This window comes from Pseudorca crassidens, chromosome 17, assembly GCF_039906515.1.
Source record: "Pseudorca crassidens isolate mPseCra1 chromosome 17, mPseCra1.hap1, whole genome shotgun sequence".
Taxonomy (NCBI): Eukaryota; Metazoa; Chordata; class Mammalia; order Artiodactyla; family Delphinidae; genus Pseudorca; species Pseudorca crassidens.
Window position 1 is genome coordinate 4,011,531 of NC_090312.1, and position 20,296 is coordinate 4,031,826.

A 20,296-nucleotide genomic window follows, 5' to 3' on the forward strand; every position below is an offset into this window, starting at 1 on the left:
CTTCTCTCATCCATCAGTGAACTCCCCGAGTTTCCCTGTGTGTGAGGCATGTGGCAGCCCAGCCCTGTGGGTTCTAACGGTGAGAAGTGCAGGCGTGGTCCTTGCTGTCGTGAGGTGTACGTAGAAGTTAGAGGCAAGTGACAGGTAGTAACTAAATATATTTAAAACGACAGATATTGTTTGAACGTTTTCCATTTGCATCCTGGGAAATGATTTTGCTCTTTTGTTCTCACATCCATCACGTAGGCGTGGCTGCCCCTATCACTTATCAGGCATTGTAAGGGTGAAACAAATCAGTGTACACAGATGTATATCGGAGGTCAGGTACTGCCTCTTAGTCCTCTGACCCCGACCCGCCATTCCCCCGGTGCTGCTTGGGCTGAACGTTTCCCTGACTTCCCTGCCAGCCGGCTGCCATGAGGGTCTCCCCGGTGGGGGTGAAGGTGCAGGAGGGCAGGGGCCATTCCACTCCTGGGGGTCCCCTGGGTGGTGGCGGTGGTGGTGGTGCAGGGTGACCACAGCTGTGGCAGCCTGGGCTGCGGTGGTGGCAGTGGCAGGGGCTGTGGCCCCCTCTCCATGGTCCAGCAAAGGGCGAGCAGTAAATGTCCGTGAAAAAGAACGAGTGACCAGCTGCAACTGTTTCCTGGTTGTCAGGGGGGCAGGCCCGCCCCCCGCAGGCACTGTGTTGTGTGAAGGCAAGTCTTTTTTTTTTTTTTACATCTTTATTGGAGTATAATTGCTTTACAATGGTGCGTTAGTTTCTGCTTTATAACAAAGTGAATCAGTTATACATATACATATGTTCCCATATCTCTTCCCTCTTGCGTCTCCCTCCCTCCCACGCTCCCTATCCCACCCCTCTAGGTGGTCACAAAGCACTGACCTGCTTTGACATTCTCATTTCAGTCTGTCGATTTTGAAAGACAGCCGCAGCCTCCCTACTGTTTCTCTGCTCTGGAGAGCATGCTGGGGAGTCTGGGAGCAGGGGAGCCGGGGGGACATCGTGGTTGAGCAGGGAGGCCGGGTCCCGGGCTGCTCCAGCGCATGTTGGCGAGCAGTGCGCGTCTGCCAGTGCGGGTGCCTCCTTTGATCTCTTTGGAGGTGTGGGGGGCTGGGGCTTGTTCCAGTCCGAGTCTCACTGTTTCTTGATGGTGGGCAGGTCACTTTCTGGGCCCCTTTTCCCCTGGGTGGACCTGGACCTGTCATTACAGAGTTAATGAGGCTTGTCTCTTGGACCTCCTAGGAGTCTCTGGCTGGTCTTTTTGGATCTCGTTAGGGTTGATGATAAGCTTTCTCCCCTAAAGGACATTTTAGGAAACTTTCACCCATTTTGTTTAGAGAAACTTCCAGAGACGATTTGGGGGACTGGAAGAGTGAGACTCCTTCCCAGGACCAGCTGCATGATTTGTGGGGCCGCCTTGTTCAAAAATTATGAGGAAATTGGAGACAGGGACAGCGTTAAGCAGAATGTGGCCCCGAGCCTGGCACAGTGTGGCTGCAGGGTCACTGCCCATGCAGCTGGCCTTTCCTCTTGATTTTCTTCCTCTCTGATCTTCAGAAACTGCTGAGGCTTCCTTTTATGAAAAGAACACCCTGCATCTGCTGCAGAGGGCTTCCACCTTATCCAGCGATTCTCATGACCGTGTGATGCTGCAAGTGTTGTGTTCCCAACTTACAGATGAGAACATTACAACCGAGTGATTGTAAATTCCTGCCCTAGGTCAGGTAGCTAGTAAGGACAGAGCTCAGGCTATGTCCATGGTTTGTGACTCAAACAAAGCCCAGGGACCTTTTCCTTTAAATACGGCTCCTCATAACAGTGAGAAAGAAGCACCTGTTCATCTGGGCTGAGGACAAATCCAGTGGATGATGCAAGACTTCTGGGGATATAACAGAAACTTCAGCCAAGATGCATGTTGTTTGTTGAAGACCCATGGGTACGAACATGTAATTTATATTCTGTGGCTTCTAATATCTTTTTAGCAACAGACTCATCAGCGAGAACCTGCCTGGAGGTTTGAAGAATCGCACGTCTTTAACCTAGAATCCCAATCTCTATAAATGAACCTTATAATTGGGGGAGTTATCACAGCAAGCGGCACAGAATATTAGAGAAGAAGAAACCCTTGAGGCAGTTCCTGAGACGACCATTTTCCACGCTATCTTGGAATAATTTATCAGTCTTTCCATCTGTGTGTTGCTAGCATCTCTGTCGTCCGAGTTAGACTCCACGCCGAGGTGATGACTGTACATGTCCTGAGCCTAATTTGTGCCAGGGCTTGGTGGTGGAGCTGGGCTTCTCGCCCGGCTCGACAGCTGCCCCGGAGGAGACTTGGTGGCCTGGCCAGGCCGGAGCTGTCAGATGGCCTTGGGCTGCCGCCGGGCCTCCCTGGGCTGCAGTTGTGCCGTCTACAGAGACCGGGCGCCAGAAGCTCACGAGGATTCTTCTGAGGGTCAAGTGAGATAATGTTCTGAAGCATCCAGCAGCCTTTCTCAGAAGGCTGTGAGCAGCGCTGTGTGCACTGTCCAAGGTGCTGGGGACGCCGTGAGGAATCAGGAGCGTCACCCGCCAGATGGGTCCAGCCAGTGTGGTGGAAAGAGAGGAGCTTGTCAACAGAAGCCACCGAAAGATGTTGTTTGTCCACGGCTAAGAACACACATGGGGGCTGTGCAATACAGTGTGCAGAGGGCCCGATACAGAGGGTGTTTCATAGCCTTCGATGCTGTTCCTTCCTGTGGTTTCTGGGACAAAATATCGAGGAAGGGGCCCCACCGTGTGCTTCTTTTTGTTTTTTGGGTTTTTTTTGCAATATGCGGGCCTCTCACTGCTTTGGCCTCTCCCGTTGCGGAGCACAGGCTCCGGACGCACAGGCTCAGCAGCCATGGCTCACGGGCCCAGCCGCTCCGCGGCATGTGGGATCTTCCTGGACCGGGGCATGAATCTGTGTCCCCTGCATCGGCAGGCGGACTCTCAACCACTGCGCCACCAGGGAAGCCCCCACCGTGTGCTTTGACACACTAAGGCTTAGGAAGGAGATGATCTCCTCTCAGACAAATAACTATTCCTGTAATCAGGGATTTATCTTAGGTTTACCTTTAGTGACTAGGACTGTGCAAGTATAAACGATTCCTTTCAGAACCCCAGGAAAATGAATTTTGAAATGATGGTTATTTGACCGTGGTAGAGAAGACAAACAGTTCCTTCGTTATCAGGCATAGCAAGCTGTTAAAACAAATGACATTTTCATTGGCAGTGAGGAAGGGCTGGGGTGCTGGCCGCTGAGGCAGTGATGGGCTCAGTGATGCCGCTGAAGATGGGGGTGGGAGCACCGTGTCTCTGCAGAAGGACTTCTGTGACCCCTCCCTCCCGCAGAGGTTCTCAGCCTGAGGCTGGGTGAAGAGAGGTGGGTTCCTGGAGCCAACGGGGGGAGAGCAGCAGCCTGGGAGCAGCAGAGGCTTTGGGGCCAGGCACACGGAGATTGGACTCGGCTGCCTCATTCATTAGGGCCATCGATGGTGGACGGTTCAGTGTTCCTTGTTGGTGAATGGGGGTGATACGTGCTCTGCTGACTGCTTCACTGTATTGTCAAGAGGCTCAAATGGGTACCTGCTTGTGCAAGCACTTTGAAAACTAACTCACCTGGTGGGCTCCTTCTTCACTGCATGCAATTTCAGGATGCCATAGGTTTGGTGCAACCTGTCTTAGTCTCTGTGCAGGGGACCTGGGGTGAAGTGTTTGGGAAAAATGGTGTCTTTATGAAAGCCTGTGAAAGCTGAAGAATTCTAATCAGTAGATCTTAGTGTCTACTGTAGAAAAAACCCTTTAACCACCACTGTCCAGTCTAGATACTTCTCTGAGTTCAAAGACCTGGGCTTGAATCCCTGCTGCCCCACTTACTGGCTGTCTGATTCCCAGCACGTTTATTAACCTCTTTGGACCTTGAGTACCTGCCTTGTAACAGTGGGATTGTAATATCTACCTCACCAGGTCATTATGAAGAGTAAGAGACAGCCTTCCAAGGGCTGGACAGTACCTCCTGCCCAACACGTGTTACTTGGTTCTGAAGCCCCTTCCAGTTTGCCTAATGGAGACTCTTAAGGGGAGGAGAGGGCAGTGGAGTGGGGATGGGGACCGTATTACTTTTCTTTTGTGTGTAACAGATGACCACCAATTTAGTGGCTTAAAGAACACAAGTTTATTTTCTCACTGTTACTGTCATGAGTCCAGCATGTGTTAGCTAGGTCCTCTGCTCAGAGTCTTGCAGGCTGAAATCCAGGTGTCAGGTGGGGCTGTGTTCTCATCTGGAGGCTCAACTGGGAAGGATCTGTTTCCAGTCTCCCTCAGGTTCTTCATCCATTCCTTGTGGTTGTAGGACTGACGTCTCTGTTCTCTTGCTGGCTGTCAGCTGGACCACTTTCAGCTCATAGCAGCCGTTCTTGGGTCCTGGCCACATGGCCTCCATCGTGCATCCTCTCATGCTTTGAATCTTTTCACTCAGGATGGGTATGTTCCCTTCCAAGGGCTCACCTGAGTAGGCCAGGCTCTCCTAGGATAATCTCCCATTGATTAAGTCAAAGCCTACTGCTTGGGGGCCTTTATCACATATGGAAGCCCCCTTCCCCTTTGTTATATAACATAGCCTATCGTCATCTCCACACTCAGGGGTAGAGGATGACACAGCATGTACACCAGGGGCCGGGAGTCTTGGGGGTTATCTCAGAATTCTGCCTCCCGTAGATGTTGGACTGCAGCTGACCTGGGAGTGGACAGGGAGGAGAAGCCACCGTCTTCTCTCACAAACTTAGGGAGGGGAAAGAGAAACCACGCTATGTGCCACTTAAAATTGACTACGGTGCCACCTTCCTAAGTACCAGCCTCTGGGCCCGCAAAGGTCTGTGTGACGTATGGCTCTACACCAAGAATAGTGCTGTCTGGATTGATTCCAGTTTCGTGCAGCTGCGCTTGGCACTGAGGGAGGGAAGCATCAGTCACAAGGCATCCAAGTGGCAGGGATGATGTGCTTTGCATTGGAGAAAGGTAGCAGTAAAATAGCTTTAAACTGTGTATCTCAGGATGATCGCAGTGCCCACTGCTTCACTGGAAAAATAAATTGCCAGGGAGTAATCTGAAACCATGTGAAACGTGCAGAAACACCAGCTAAAACGTGGACTCTTCTGTGTGTATGTATTTCTAGATTTCCAGTGGGTTCAAGGAGATGTGTGTGAAGTTCAGCTGATGGTATATAACCCAATGCCATTTGAACTCCGAGTTGAAAACATGGTATGTATCATGAATCATTTGACCCTTTTGGGCTAGACATCAACTTACCATTAAAATAACTTTTTTACTTAATATTTCAGGCATACTGCCTACAATCTATGTCTGTTTTTTTCACTGTTGTGGCCTCTCCCGTTGCGGAGCACAGGCTCTGGACGCGCAGGCTCAGCGGCCATGGCTCACGGGCCCAGCCGCTCCGCAGCATGTGGGATCTTCCCGGACCGGAGCATGAACCCGTGTCCCCTGCATCGGCAGGCGGACTCTCAACCACTGCGCCACCAGGGAAACCCTATGTCTGTTTTTAATATTTGTTTTGCCAAAGATTATAATCTTCTTGTGAGTGAAGACTACATCTTGACATTCCCATGTCTTTAGTGCATGGTACGCAGTGAGACGTGTGAGTCAATGAACAGAGATATCTCGGATTTGAACATACACAGAGCTTAGTTGATTGCATATAAGATTTGAAATAATTATATTGAAATTTACATGAGATTAGCAAGGTTACAAACCCTGTATTGAGCCCACCACTCAATATCACTGTTACTGCACTACTACAAGATGATAAGATGATCAAGGCCTAAGGGAAGAGCGAGCTCTTTATTCGTAAGAGAATAAACGGCTACACTGCTAATGCGAAGTTTCCCTTGGGTTTGAAATCTGATGTTCTGTTTCTGTGTTTGTGTACGGCGTTAGAGGCTCACCTTTTGCAGTGCTGTCCATTGGAACTGCTCCCCTAATTCTGCAGTGAGCGGGAAGGAGATTCATACGGCTCACCAAGCTAGACCTAGTGTTTCCAGAGCGGAGCCCTCCGCCATCGGTGGATTCCAGTCCTCAAGTCTTCTCTATGCTTACTATTGTATAGAACCACTTTGTAAATTTTCAGCATTGTGTGAAGGATGGTGCTGAGCTGGGCGATGCCTTCCTTTGGGGTTTTATGACTCATTTTCAGGGTGGGAGGTGGGCTGTCCGTACAGGTGTCCTGCTGAGGGCCCGTGCCACGCGTCAGGCCTGGCCTCTGCCGTGACCTTGGTCAGAGCCGTGGTGGGGTGCATGAGGGGCTGCAGGAGCTGCGTGGAGAGTTAGGGGAGGCCCCACTGAGGACACAGGGTGAGTGGGAGCTCAGAGGCAGACTGGGAGTTATTGAAGATGATGTTTAGGCCTCCGGCGTGAGACATGGTTTTCCCAAATCTGTTGGAGCTCTTAGAAATTCAGCTGAATATTAAGCTTACCACCCTGAGGTCACTCCAAGAATGACCTGTAAGGATGAGTGTTCCCTCCTCCTCCGGTTGCACAAGAATGTGCCAACCTTAGGGTTTAGCTCTTGGTCAGGCCCTTTAGTGACTTTCTGTCTCTTGGCCTAAACCAGGAATAATAGTTGTTTAGAGAATTTCCCCCAAAGTGCTTAAAGTATCATATGCTTGCTATTCTTTCTTATACATATTTTTAGTCTTAAAAAGAAGCTTTCATTTACATCTGGCTGAAAAGTAATATGTGCTTTTTATAAAAAATGAGGAAGAACAAAGAATAAAATAAGTTACTACTAGGAGATAGCCCACAAATCATGTTCAGAATTTAAAAATTAAATTATGGAATATTTCAAGCATATGAAATGTTACAGGGAATAATAAGCCCTTGTACATCCACCATTCACATTTAGCAAATGCTCACAGTTGGCCGTATTTGCTTTAGCTATTTTAAAAAGAAATCAAATGCCAATATATTTTGCCTGGAGACAATAGCCATCTAATGGGTTTCTCTGCTTCCATTCTTGGCCACTACATCTGTTTCACACATGGTTAGATCATTTCATGCTTTTGCTCAGACTCTGGGCGCAGGTGTGCTCATTGTTATTGGAGAGCCTTTGCTTCTGGGTACTTTCTGTAGACAGGGTTAGGAAAAGTCTGCATGCATGCACACATAGACACGTGCTTACACACGTACCTACATGCATACACCCGCACGTGTGTGTACATACATATACATGTGCCCTTAGACATGCATATACGCAATACAGACACAGACTTCACACATCTGACTTCACACATCCCTCCAATTCCAGTCCGTCTCCGTAGGGTCCTTCTCGCCTTCCTGCCTTCTACATCAGCGTCCTTCCCTCCAGTGGGAGAACCTGGGCGCACAGCAACATTAGCACGCTTCTCAGCTGCTTGCTCCTGGGATAGACCTAAAAGAGTTTCAGGATTGCTTCGACCATAGCACTGCAGAGGACAAGCCCCCTGGGAAGAATCCAGGATCCCTCCTACATTTAGGTCTTCTTTAATGTATCTCAGCCATCTTCTGTAGATTTCAGCGCGGGAATCTCACAGACCACTCATTAGACTTATTCCAAGATAAGGGATGTTTTTGGTCTCTTGTTAATGGTATTTGTAATATTTTATTTTCTAATATGTTTTGTTTAGTGCTAGATTATAGAAATAATTTTGCTTTTTTAATACTGACTTTGTTACTTGGCTAAGTGCCCTTGTTAGTTCAGTTTTCCTCGTAGGTTCCACAGTTTTTGTGTGTGTGAATAATTGTTTTCATGCCGTTTCTTTCTTCTCTTGGCTGTTGTGCTGGATGGGGCCTCTGTTACAGTGTTGAGGAGAAGGTCCTGAGCGCGGAGAGGTCCTGCAATCATGGGGCAGCTCCTGGAGGCCAGGGAGCCTGTCTCGTTCGCCGTCAAGCATACGGCCGGGTGCTTAGTGAGATGAACTGGTAATTCACAGAGGCACTGGTGGAAGGATATTAACTGATGATCTATTTCCACACTTCATGTTTTTCATTTTGTTTCTAAATAAAATATTTTATTTTTTCTTTTCATTTACATTCCAACTTGGTAAAACAAGAAAGCAGAACAAATGTTAAAAATACATCAAGCGGGGCTAATATTAAAGATGGAATTGTTGTTCAGGCACCCACAGTGCTGTCCACTTTGAGATTGTTTTGTGTTCATCGCACTTTGAGGACATCTCTACAATTCCCTGTGGACTTTTATAAGAGCCGCTTATGAGCCTTTTCCTTCTGAGAGTCCCGGGGCTCTCCTGTGGGCGAGGCACGATGCTTGGGGGCCGATCGGGACCGACCAAGAGCGGTGGCTTTGGGATTGGGTTAGGGCCGTGCTCATTGCCGTCCTCTGTCACCTGCTCCAGGGGCTGCTCACGAGTGGAGTTGAGTTTGAATCTCTCCCCGCGGCACTCTCCCTCCCGGCTGAGTCTGGTCTTTACCCAGTGACGCTTGTTGGGGTCCCGCAGACGACGGGGACGATTGCTGTGAATGGTAAGCAGGTTCGGGGGCTGCTGGTTCCTGTGCTGCCCGGCATTCCGGTCTTCGCCCATTAACAGGTCACGGATGGATGGCGGTGCTTTGGGACACGCCACGAACCATGTAGAGCGTGCGGGATGTGGAGGGCACCCCCCGCGCTCCTGTCTGTCTTCCCCGGAGCCTGCAAACACGCTCCAAGGTTCTCCCACTGCAGTTAAACCCCCTGCCCCCCCGCACCCCGAGCCCACGATTTCCTCTCTCTGTGGCTTCATCTGCTGTCTCTCCTTCCGAGCAGACCTCTTCAGAGAGCTGTCTGGACACGCTGAATCCACTCTTCCACCTCTGTGCTGGTTCTCTAACCCACCGCATCCTGCACATCCAGCCGTCACCTCACAAAAACTGCTGTCACTGAGGCCACTGGCAGTATTTTTCCGGCTAAATCCAGTGCCTACATTTCAGATTTTGTCCAGCTCCACTGCTCAGCAGCCTTGGGCACCGCTGCCTGCCTCCTTCCTGGGTGCGCTCGCCTGGTCACCCTCGCGTCTCTGCTGCCTCTTCTGCCTGTCATCTGGGGCAGTGTCTTCTGCAGACACTTCTTCTTCAGCCCGACCCTTCAATCTGCACCCAGCTCTGTCCTTCCCTCCCTCCCTCCTGCTTCCCCTTGCCTCTCCTCCCTCCCCCACCCCCTCCCGCCCTTCCTCTCTCCTCCCCTCCTTTCTCCACCTGCTGTCTCTCGGCAGCCCCATCAGAGTCATCTACTTTCCTGGCTTCAGGTCCCATCTCCATGCTGCTGATTCCCAGGGCCATGTCTCCTGTCCAGACCCCTTTCCTGGACCTGCACATCCAGCCACTTCCCACCCATCTTCTTGGCTGTCTCGTGGGCACGTCACATACAGCATGTCCCAGCCGGAGCCCGTCACCTCATCCCCCAAGCTCCCCCTCCTGCCGTGGTCCTGTCCCAGCGAGGGCGTTGCCGTCTGGCCAGTTTCCCTGCCCAGGCACTGGGAGTCATCCTTCCCTTCTCCTGTTCCTCCTCACTGCCCCCTACCACATTGACCGTGTCATCCGCACCCTCTCCACCTCCACAGCCGCGCTGGTCTGACAGAACAGGACCCTCTTCTAGAGTTTGTCACAGAAGCATCAGGACTGGTGTTTCTGCCCTCACTCTTTCCATATTGCAGCCACGTGACCTTTCCACAGGGCAAGTGGAAGTCTTAGCACCTTCACCATGCGCTTTCCATCAGGGCTCCATGCCTTACCAGGGCTGTGGAGCCCTGTGTGATTGGGCCCTGCTCATCTCTGCCGGCTCATACGACTCCTGTCCCGGAAACACGCCATGCTTTCCTTCCGTTGGTGTGCCTCCAGACTTGTGACCCTGGTGCTTCTCCAGTGCCTAGCGCAGCCTTCCCTTCCCCCTGGAGATCGTCCTCAGCTCCCCTCCGCTGGCTCGGGCCCTCTCCAGTGCCTAGCCCAGCCTTCCTTTCCCCCTGGAGATCGTCCTCAGCTCCCCTCCGCTGGCTCGGGCCCCTCCTTCACGTCATTGATCGCGGTGGCTTTTTGGCCTTGTCCTTGCCAGCCTGGCTGTATCCTCACACCTGGCACGTAGTAGCTCTTAGCTATTTGGTGGCTGAAAGAACAAACATTCACTGGGAAAGGTGCTCTCTCTCTCGAGCAGAGAGGCAACAGCATCCTAGGTGAGGGTGTGTTGCAGGCAGTGCTGAGATGGGCAGAGCCCTGGCTTGTGGGCAGTGGGGGAGGGGTGACCCAGAACGGGAGGTGGGCGGAGAAGGACTTCTCCTGACGAGTGACCCTGAGGTTTGAAGGCGAACTAGGGGTTATCCGAACGAGTGGGATGGAGAGTAAGGGGGATCCAGGCAGGAAGAACATCTGGTCCAGGCTCTTACCTACCTGGTGGTAAGAGAGAACAGGGTGCAGAGGGAGCTGGAGGGGGGCTCAGAATTAACTGGTCTAAGGCAGAGGGGTGTAGTGATGAGGCTGGGAAGGCAGACAGAGGGCCGACCCAGAGGGCCTCATAAGTCTTGCTGAGGGCAGTGTGGGCTGCTGCGTTATTTGAAGAGAGGAGAGATATGGTCTGACGGGCGGTTCAGAGCTGCTCCAGGCTGCTGCGTTGGAGAACGGGCTGCAGGCGGGCAGGACTGGAGAAAGGAGACCAACTAGGAAGCTCCAGCCGTAGCCCAGGGAGAAGATGTCAGACATCGGACCCCAGCTGTGGCTGGGAATAGAGCAGAGGAGACAGATGAGGGAGGAAGTAGCCAGGACCGAAAGGCTTGACTCAGAGTGACACACGGCCGAGGACCAATACGTCCACGGATGAGTAGTGAAGCCTCGGTGACAAGAGGTCGCTGGGACAGACTAGTTGGTGTCCGTTGTTTGGGGAGCCTTATGTGTGAAGTATCACTGGACATAACACACAGGATTGTCATCAGATTTTCAGTTTATTTGCAGTCACCTTCAGCAGTGGGTGAGAAAAGGAAAATGATTGATTTTAATTAAGAAACTGCAAACAAAGGTTGCCTCGTAGACAAAGCCACATCCTCTCAGGTTTCATAGAAAGAACAGTATGACAGGGCGTTGTGCCAGCTGTGGGTTTCTGGGGAGGAAAAGGTTCGCAAGTTAATTTAAAGGGGGCTTAGAAGGAACATACTTAAAAAAAAGGAAATGCGGGTGCCGTGAATTGGAGTTATTTTACGTTGAGGGGCCAGTTGGAACTGGTGGGAGGTAAAGGGGAGCATTGGTGAGGCTGTACAGGTGCCAGCTTGCTTCTTGTTGGGTATGTAGCCACTTAGTATGAACGCAGAAAAATTGTCACCCTAGGCATTTAGCCATCGAGTATTATTTGATTTTGTTACACAGTGAATGTTGTTTATAATAATTATCTCAGAATTTCAAAAGCCATTTTAAAGCTTTGCTTAAACAATTTCAAGTGCTTATCTAACCCATGGAGGGTTTTTTTTTCCATGGAAATTTTGCTAATCTTACAGTGTAGTACTTGTACACATCGAGCAGATCTGCCGTATCACGTGACAGCTATAAAAACAGTAACTGACTCTTGAACTTTCGTCTCTCAACAGAAGATTTTGAATCATTTTTTTCAAATACTTATTAAGTTACATTATGTCCTGGAAAGGAATACAAACTATCATTTTCATTTTAGAGATGGATAAATTTGAAAAGCAACTTGGTAAAGGGATGAGACACTAATTATTAAGCTCTGTGAGATCTATAGTTTATACACTGTCGCTTGGACGCAGCCAGCCTTGTGAAGTGGGCACGCAGGTTCTGTTCGCACCTCTGCTCAAGGAAACTGAGGGTCTTGGGGTTGAGCGTGGGAGCTGTGGGCGAGCCTGGCAGGCGACGGGGCCTAAATCTCAACTCTGGTCGGAAAGGGACCCTGCGTTCCTGTCACCCCGGGGCTGCCTTGAGGCGTGGGTGTCTCATGAAGCCTTTTCAGGTGGTGAAGCTTTGCGTTTTGTCCCCAGGTTACCACACCACGGTCTTTGGTGTCTTCAGCGACTGTTTGCTGGACAATCTCCCGGGAATAAAGACCAGCGGCTCCACGGTGGAAGTCATCCCTGCTCTGCCCAGACTGCAGATCAGCACGTCTCTGCCCAGGTAGAGCACGCGCAGCCCTGGGTCTGCTTGCTGACAAGAGGGGCACCTAGGAGTGCTGTTCGGTACACCTTCTGCAGGGGCCCCAAGAGTCTGAGCTAACCTGTGATCGTTACGACCAGAATAGAGGCGAAGAGTTTCTTCGAGTTAACCAGTAGGCAGTGTGCTCTGCTTGCAGCAAACTGGAATATAGTTGAAGTGTTTCTTACCAAGATCAGAACAAAATGTGAAATTAGGCTTTGGAATTGTAATTTTGGTGAGAAACAGTTGAGGTTTTAGAGAACTTAAGAAAAAGTCTTATCTTCTAAAAAATAGTCTTTTTTTTTTTTTTTTCTTTAGCATTATAGGAAAGCATAAAGAAGAAAGGGAAACCTCAGAGTGAATTACTATTAATGCTTTCTGGTGTTTCCTTCCACTGTTTATCCATGAAAAAAAATGTTTGAATAGTTGAGATCATACTACATTTTATATACTATCATAGATTACTTCTTGCATAAACGTATAACATTAGCTAAACATTTCTATTTTAATTGCTTAAAAAAATACATCATAAAGGTATCTCAGAATCTCATCACCATTCATTTCTTTGCTTTTGGAATTTGGGATTGTCTCAATTTTTGCTCGTATGAAGAATGCTTTAATGTTTATCCTTTGGGCTGTTTTTATAAAATGTATCTTGGTATTTTCTGAAATGTTTCAAAAGCTCAGTCACTTACTTGATGGGCCCCTTCTCAGTGCCAGCCTCGTCTCATCCCAGCTCAGGGCTCTGATGGGTGGGACGCTGTGCTTTGGGACACTCAGCGCCTGTGTCTGGGCCAGGCCTGCGGCCAGGCTGCATGGTTCTCTGCTTTCTCCCTCCTTCTTTTCCCACCGTACCAGAGGGGCTGGCATCCTCTTTGCTTGAGAGGCAGAGTAATTTGTGCAGGCTGTGTTTTAGTTTTCCTAAACACCTTCTCTGCAAATTCAAATTGACTACAAGCAGCTTTCACTTGAGAAGGAGAGAAGGACTGCCTGCTAAACTGTGGGAAGAAGTCATTTATAGTGAGGACGGGAGTCACTCTTCCTTTCTTGACAGAGAAAGTTTATTTCTTGACTCATGAACAACTGTCAGGTATAAAATGCAAAGGGATTCACGTTGATTCTTTACGCTGTTATTTTCGGAAAATGTGGTTTGGATGCGCTTTTTAACCCCACCTCCCGCACACGCACCTGCCTCGTTGTTGGCTGGCTTTCATCCCCACTGTGCCTCTAGAGCCTTTTCCCTGTGGTCACTGGTCCCTCCTTGCCCGGAAGTGGGTTTGCTGCCTGTGGGTTGGGAAGGAGACACCAGGGTAATGAGCGTTGTGGATTGAGTGACAGTAGGACTGAGGCTGGAGCTTCAGACCAGGGCTGTAGTGCCGGAGCCTCAAGGGAGTGTCAGGCGAGGCTCGGGGCCTCTGGTCCAGGGCCCCAGCTGACCAGTGCCGAGGACCCGCCAGCTGCCCTGGGTCCCGTCAGGAGTTGCCAGCGTTGCTCGTCGATTTTACCTGTGATGTGGAGGCTGTTGTATGTACTTTTCATTTTTCTTCATTTTCCTCCACTTCCCACGTTATCATTTGGAATGGTTCATTTAAGTTTTCTTCTTAAATCAGTGGATTTTCCCAGGCCATTTCTGAGCATGAGATTTAAAAAAAATTTTCAAAGAGTGCAGCATGCTCACGGATCATTTGAATTAATTCATTGTTTCACTTTTGTCCTCACCATAATCCAATCACGAAGAATTTTTTTTGCTTCACACACGCTTGAGAAAGTAAGGCCCAGTGAGAGCGATCACGTGGATGACAGGTCAGTGACCCAGGGCGCGTCTGCATGTAGACAGCGCTTATCACGTGGCAATTTGCCCTTGAGTTCTTGGACGCTGGGTGCTGATTCCATGTTAAAGCCAAGGCTCCCTAGTCCCTGTTTCTGAAATGTTTAAGTGTGGTGATGTGAATAATTCTAAAATGCCATTGGTTTCCTTTGTTTTTTTCTGTGTTTCTAAAATTTATTATAATTATTACTATTATTTTAGGTCTGCACATTCACTGCAACCTTCCTCTGGTGATGAAATATCCACTAACGTGTCAGTCCAGCTTTACAACGGAGAAACTCAGCACCTTGTTGTGAAACTGGAAAATATTGGGATGGAACCACTGGAGAAACTGGAAGTCACCTCAAAAATTCTCACCACCAAAGGTAGGGAATTTAAGTAGGTTTGACCCAGAAATGTTTATCTTTTTTATTTGCAGAAGAGACACATTAGATAACAGCGTTCAGAAAGCCTAAAAATTTCTTCCAGTTTTTTTTTTTTTTTGGTACGCGGGCCTCTCACTGTTGTGGCCTCTCCCGTTGCAGAGCACAGGCTCCGGACGCGCAGGCTCAGCGGCCATGGCTCACGGGCCCAGCCGCTCCGCGGCATGTGGGATCTTCCCGGACCAGGGCACGAACCCACGTCCCCTGCATCGGCAGGCGGACTCTCAACCACTGTGCCACCAGGGAAGCCCTCTTGCACTTTTAATTTGACACCACTGTGAAATTTTTGTCCTAATCACGCGTGAAGAGCACGCAAAGGAAGAGAATGGAGCACAGGATGCACCTTCGTATCCCCTGTGCTCTTAACAACGATCAGATCTCGGGAAGCGTATCCTGGAATGAATGAATGAAGAGAAGCATTTGCAGGTTCAGAAGCATTACCATCTAGGATCCATCCAGCCAGCCCAGTGTTTTCCGTGGGTTCAACACTTAGAGCCTGTGCACTCCCTCTTAAAGACAGATTCTGTTTCCTAGTTCTAAGGCACACGTAGCTTGGGTGTCATAAGACCTGTGTTAAACTTTGGCTTCACTGTTTACTTGCTCTTTGTCCTTCACATGCCTCAGCTTCCTCCTGGGTAAGCAGGGGAGGTGGTCCTTACCATGAAAAGTTGTTCTAAGAATTAAGTGAGGCAGCTTGCGGCAGAGGACCTGGTCTGCTCGTGGTTAGTGAATGGTACTGATCAAAGGGGGGATATATTGTGTGTGTGTGTTGCGGGGAGGGCATCGAGAATAGTAAGTGGAAGTAAAATCAGGTCATTTAATAAAGGTAGAGAAATTATACTGTCTGGGGAGACCAAAGACAAAGACAAAACAGGGAGAGCAAGCTGGTGGGATTTCGGGGTGTTTACATGCCTTTGACATAGGAGCGAGGTGAGCCCGGCATCCAGTGGGAGCTTGGGCGCACCTGGGCGCTGCTGAGGACGCTGCTGTCCCGGGGCTCCTGGCACTGGCGGGCCGAGGCTGCCATCTCCGTGAGGGTCTCCAGGATCGGATGCTGAGCCATGGGGCCACAGGCATTCGGCTTCAGAACTACTTTTCCAAAGTCCATTTACACAGTCATCGTGTGAGAGTGACGGCTGCCCCAAGTCCCCTCTGCCCTGTGGCATCGTAGTCATTTTATCCACGGTAGGGAGGTGGGGTGTAATGCTCTTACACCAGGGTTTAATTTGTATTTCCCTGATGACCAGCGAAGTTGAACACCTTTCACGTGGTTTTGGATACTCAGGTCCTTTGTCGTACCAGCGCTTTGTCCTTTTTTCCCGGTGGGTGTTCTGTCTTCTCTCTGTCTCTGTTTCTCTCTGTCTGTGTGTCTGTCTCTCTCGCTGTCTGTCTGCCCCTCTCTCCTGACTTGCAGGGTGTCTTTGATCCTGAGTGTAAGTTCTTTGCTGGAACTGTGTGGTGTGAATATCCCCTCCTACTCTACCCGCTGCCTTTACACTCTCTCAGCCATGTCCTTGGATAAACACAAGTTCTTCATTTTAGTATGGTTCACCTAATCATTCTTTTCTTTTATGGTCATTGCGTTTGTGTCTCTGAGTCTTTGGGGAATTTTGATGATCCTACCTTAATCACATCCTTTCTTCCCTTTCTCTCCTATTTTCAGGAGCAAACCCATATGGATTAGGTAGAAAATGCCTCCCTGACATGAAATACCTTCATCTGGTATTCTGAAGTCAATTAAGTGGTTAAAGGGGTTGGTTGATGTTTGAACAAGCGAACATTGAATGACAGAAAATTGCAGAGTACATAATGGTAAAAATTTTCACATCTCCTGTGATTTACCTTGCCTTCACAGCTTAGCAACTGGAAAATATCTCTTCCTTTTCTCAAATAAACCCAAATGGTAACCACGTGTCCATTATTCATTACAAACTTGCTTCTTTCCGAAGCACAGCTCCTCAGGGTTCTCCTTTGGAAACCCCTGCTGTCCCTGCGCCCCAGGCCCCGTATCCCTGGCCTCTGCCCCAAGCTTCAGCCTCAGCCACCTCTCCCCTTAAACTCTCATCACGTTGACCGTTAGGAGCTAGTTTCAGTTTCCTGGACGTTCATGCTGTCTCTCTAAACTTGAGGATAAACCATCTCCTCTCACTAGGAGCCGACTTGCTAACTCCTGTTCCTGCCTTTGCCTCCTCTTCTGCAGTTAACGTATCCTGGGGTTTCTGCTTCGTGGTCACTCTGGGAAGCCTTCCTAGACTGGGTGACTGGGGCCCCTCTTTGTCGTCTCAGAGGCCCGGGTGACTTCTGAGGAGCCCCTTTCATTCCGAGTTGTCATTGCTTGTGGTCTGGTCTCCCTCCAACCAGGTGCGAGTCTCTCAAAGGCAGCGAGTGCGTTCCCCTACCTTTGGTGTTCTTACGCTTTTGAACTCTTACGGAACTTATTCTTTGTATCAGCCATTCCCTCCCTCTCGAACCTTTCATTATAAAAATATTCCAACATACAGAAGAGCGGAGAGAATTTTACAGTGAACACTGCAAACCCACCGTCTGTTCTATAATGTTTGGCTATCCAGCCTCCTATCCATCCATTGATCCATCTTGGTTTTTTTGCGTCGTTCAAAATAAGTTGTAGATTTCTGTGCATTTTACCCATTAATACTTTAGCATGCATATCGTTAATTAGACTTCAAGCTTGTTTACTTTTCTTTGGTAAGATGTATATGGGGTGAAATACACAAACCTTAAGTTACCATTTGATAAGTTTTGACAAGTACGTGTGTCTCACCCAAACTCTTATCAAGATATATCACAGACCATTCTCATCACCTCAGAAAATCCTCTCATGGCCCTTTCCAGCCAATCCCTGCCCAACCTGAGAGGTGGCCACTCTCCGTATTTACCTGGTCAGCCCTCGCTCATCGTTTACTGGCAGCGATGTGGGAGGTTGGAAACGCTCATGGGAACCAGGCAGAATCCCTGGAGAAGCCTCTGGGGCTGGGTCCTTCCAACACTGTCAGCAGTCACCTTCTCGCCCAGCTCTCAGTTTAGCCTCTTCGAGGGCAGGGGGTCAAGTATTATTACCCTCACTCTATGGATAGGGAAGGTGAAGGCCGAAGAGGTTAAATGACGTATCTGGGATCACAGCTGGTTCCATCATGTATAGCACGGGCTGGCCATTCAAAACAACACGTTTGCAAGTGAAACATTAAAGCTGTCATTCTTTTTTAATTCTCATCCCGAGCTGCCGTACATTTACATGTGGAATTGAAGTAATGAAAATAAACCATCTGCTTCCAAAATATACAAAGGGAATAATTCCTGTCACTTATATTCTGCAGGACCAAAAAGCTGTCAGAATCAATAAATGATGTACTATGAATGTGAAGACAGGAAAATGTCTTAAACCGGGAACACAAGTGAGCTCCTTGTGAAGCTCTTCCACAGGGAATTAAACGCTGCCTCCTCCGGGGTCCGTATTATTTTCTTTGTAGCGCTGTTGGGGTTATTTTATGTCTCAGCAGTAATAATAACTTTTACTTTCTAGCACTCACCACGTGCCAGCTGAGTGGTATTTCAGGTAGTTTTTTCTCATTAGGTAAAAACGACACCTGTAAGAGGCCTTTCTGGGGTAGGGGTGGTCTGTTTACCTCACTGCTGCAGCACCGGGGCCCGGGAGCTAAGAACAGTGCTTGTCACAGAGGAGGTGCTGAGTGAACCCGGCGAGAGTTCCCGCCACACAGGTTGTTGCGCGGCTGGCGCGTTAATGCAGGACACAGGAGCGCTAAGGACGACCCTGAGCATGAAGTGCCCACGTCTTGCCTGCTCCGAGGGTGCTGACTGCTCTCGGTGTTTCTGCCTGCAGGTGGTCTGCGTGCGCGGGGCCTTGGCCACGTGGGAGGCCTGCCTGCGAGCCCCACGTCTTCCCCTCCTCTTCCTGCCACCTGTCAGGGGCCCTTGCAGGTCTCTGGTCATGCCCTCACTTCCCTCTGATTGACCCCCTTTTCTTCAGATAAAGAAAAGTTTCCTGTTGTGTTTTTTTTTTTTTTTTTAATGATGTTTGCTGTGGGTTTGTCATATATGGCCTTTATTATGTTGAGGTAGGTTCCCTCTATGCCCACTTTCTGGAGAGTTTTTATCATAAATTGGTGTTGAATTTTGTTTAAAGCTTTTTCTGCATCTGTTGAGATGATCATATGGTTTTTATTCTTCAGTTTGTTCCTATGGTATATCACATTGATCGGTTTGCGTATATTAAAGAATCCTTGCATCCCTGGGATAAATCCCACTTGATCATGGTGTATGATCCTTTTAATGTGTTGTTGGATTCTGTTTGTTAGTATTTTGTTGAGGATTTTTGCGTCTATATTCATCAGTGATATTGATCTGTAATTTTCTTTTTTTGTAGCATCTTTTTCTGGTTTTGGTATCAGGGTGATGGTGGCCTCATACAATGAGTTTGGGACTGTTCCTTCCTCTGCAGTTTTTTGGAAGGGTTTGAGAAAGATGGGGGTTAGCTCTTCTCTAAATGTTTGATAGAGTTCACCTGTGAAGCCATCTGGTCCTGGACTTTTGTTTGTTGGAAGATTTTTTTTTTTTTGCGGTATGCGGGCCTCTCACTGCTGTGGCCTCTCCCGTTGCGGATCACAGGCTCCGGACGCGCAGGCTCAGCGGCCGTGGCTCACGGGCCCAGCCGCTCCGCGGCATGTGGGATCTTCCCGGACTGGGACACGAACCCGTGTCCCCTGCATCAGCAGGCGGACTCTCAAACACTGCACCACCAGGGAAGACCCTGTTGGAAGATTTTTAATCACAGTTTCAATTTCATTACTTGTGATCCATCTGTTCATATTTTCTGTTTCATCCTGGTTCAGTCTTGGAAGGTTATACCTTTCTAAGAATTTGTCCATTTCTTCCAGGTTGTCCATTTTATTGGCATAGAGTTGCTTGTAGTAGTCTCTTAGGATGCTTTGTATTTCTGCGGTGTCTGTTTTAACTTCTTTTTCATTTCTAATTTTATTGATTTGAGTCCTCTCCCTCTTGATGAGTCTGGCTAATGGTTTATCAATTTTGTTTATCTTGTCAAAGAACCAGCTTTTCGTTTTATTGATCTTTGCTATTGTTTTCTTTGTTTCTATTTCATTTATTTCTTCTCTGATCTTTATGATTTCTTTCCTTCTGCTAACTTTGGATTTTTTTTATTCTTCTTTCTCTAGTTCCTTTAGGTGTAAGGTTAGATTGTTTATTTGAGATTTTTCTTGTTTCTTGAGGTAGGCTTGTATTGCTATAAACTTCCCTCTTAGAACTGCTTTTGCTGCATCCCATAGGTTTTGGATTGTTGTGTTTTCATTGTCGTTTCTCTCCAGGTATTTTTTGATTTCCTCTTTGATTTCTTCAGTGATCTCTTGGTTATTTAGTAACGTATTGTTTAGCCACCATGTGTTTGTGTTTTTTACGTTTTTTTCCCTGTAATTCATTTCTAATCTCATAGCATTGTGGTCAGAAAAGATGCTTGATATGATTTCAATTTTCTTAAATTTACTGAGGCTTGATTTGTGACCCAAGATGTGATCTATCCTGGAGAATATTCTGTGCACACTTGAGAAGAAAGTGTAATCTGCTGTTTTTGGATGGAATGTCCTATAAATATCAATTAGATCTATCTGGTCTATTGTGTCATTTAAAGCTTCTGTTTCCTTATTTATTTTCATTTTGGATGATCTGTCCATTGGTGTAAGTGAGGTGTCAAAGTCCCCCACTATTATTGTGTTACTGTCGATTTCCTCTTTTATAGCTGTTAGCAGTTGCCTTATGTATTGAGGTGCTCCATGTTGGGAGCATATATATTTATAATTGTTATAT

The 20,296-nt window shown here is 48.4% G+C and overlaps 1 protein-coding gene across 7 annotated transcripts in view; it reads left to right on the forward strand.

The window, feature by feature from the left end:
- Positions 1–20,296, forward strand: part of TRAPPC9 (trafficking protein particle complex subunit 9) — a 509,996-nt gene that overhangs the window by 122,151 nt on the left and 367,549 nt on the right. For all 7 annotated transcript variants that reach the window (XM_067712818.1, XM_067712816.1, XM_067712820.1 and 4 more), the window contains 4 exons: positions 5,196–5,281; positions 8,428–8,554; positions 12,040–12,172; positions 14,220–14,383. In XM_067712818.1, coding sequence (XP_067568919.1) covers positions 5,196–5,281; positions 8,428–8,554; positions 12,040–12,172; positions 14,220–14,383 — 510 coding nt within the window. The remainder of the gene's footprint in view (positions 1–5,195; positions 5,282–8,427; positions 8,555–12,039; positions 12,173–14,219; positions 14,384–20,296) is intronic.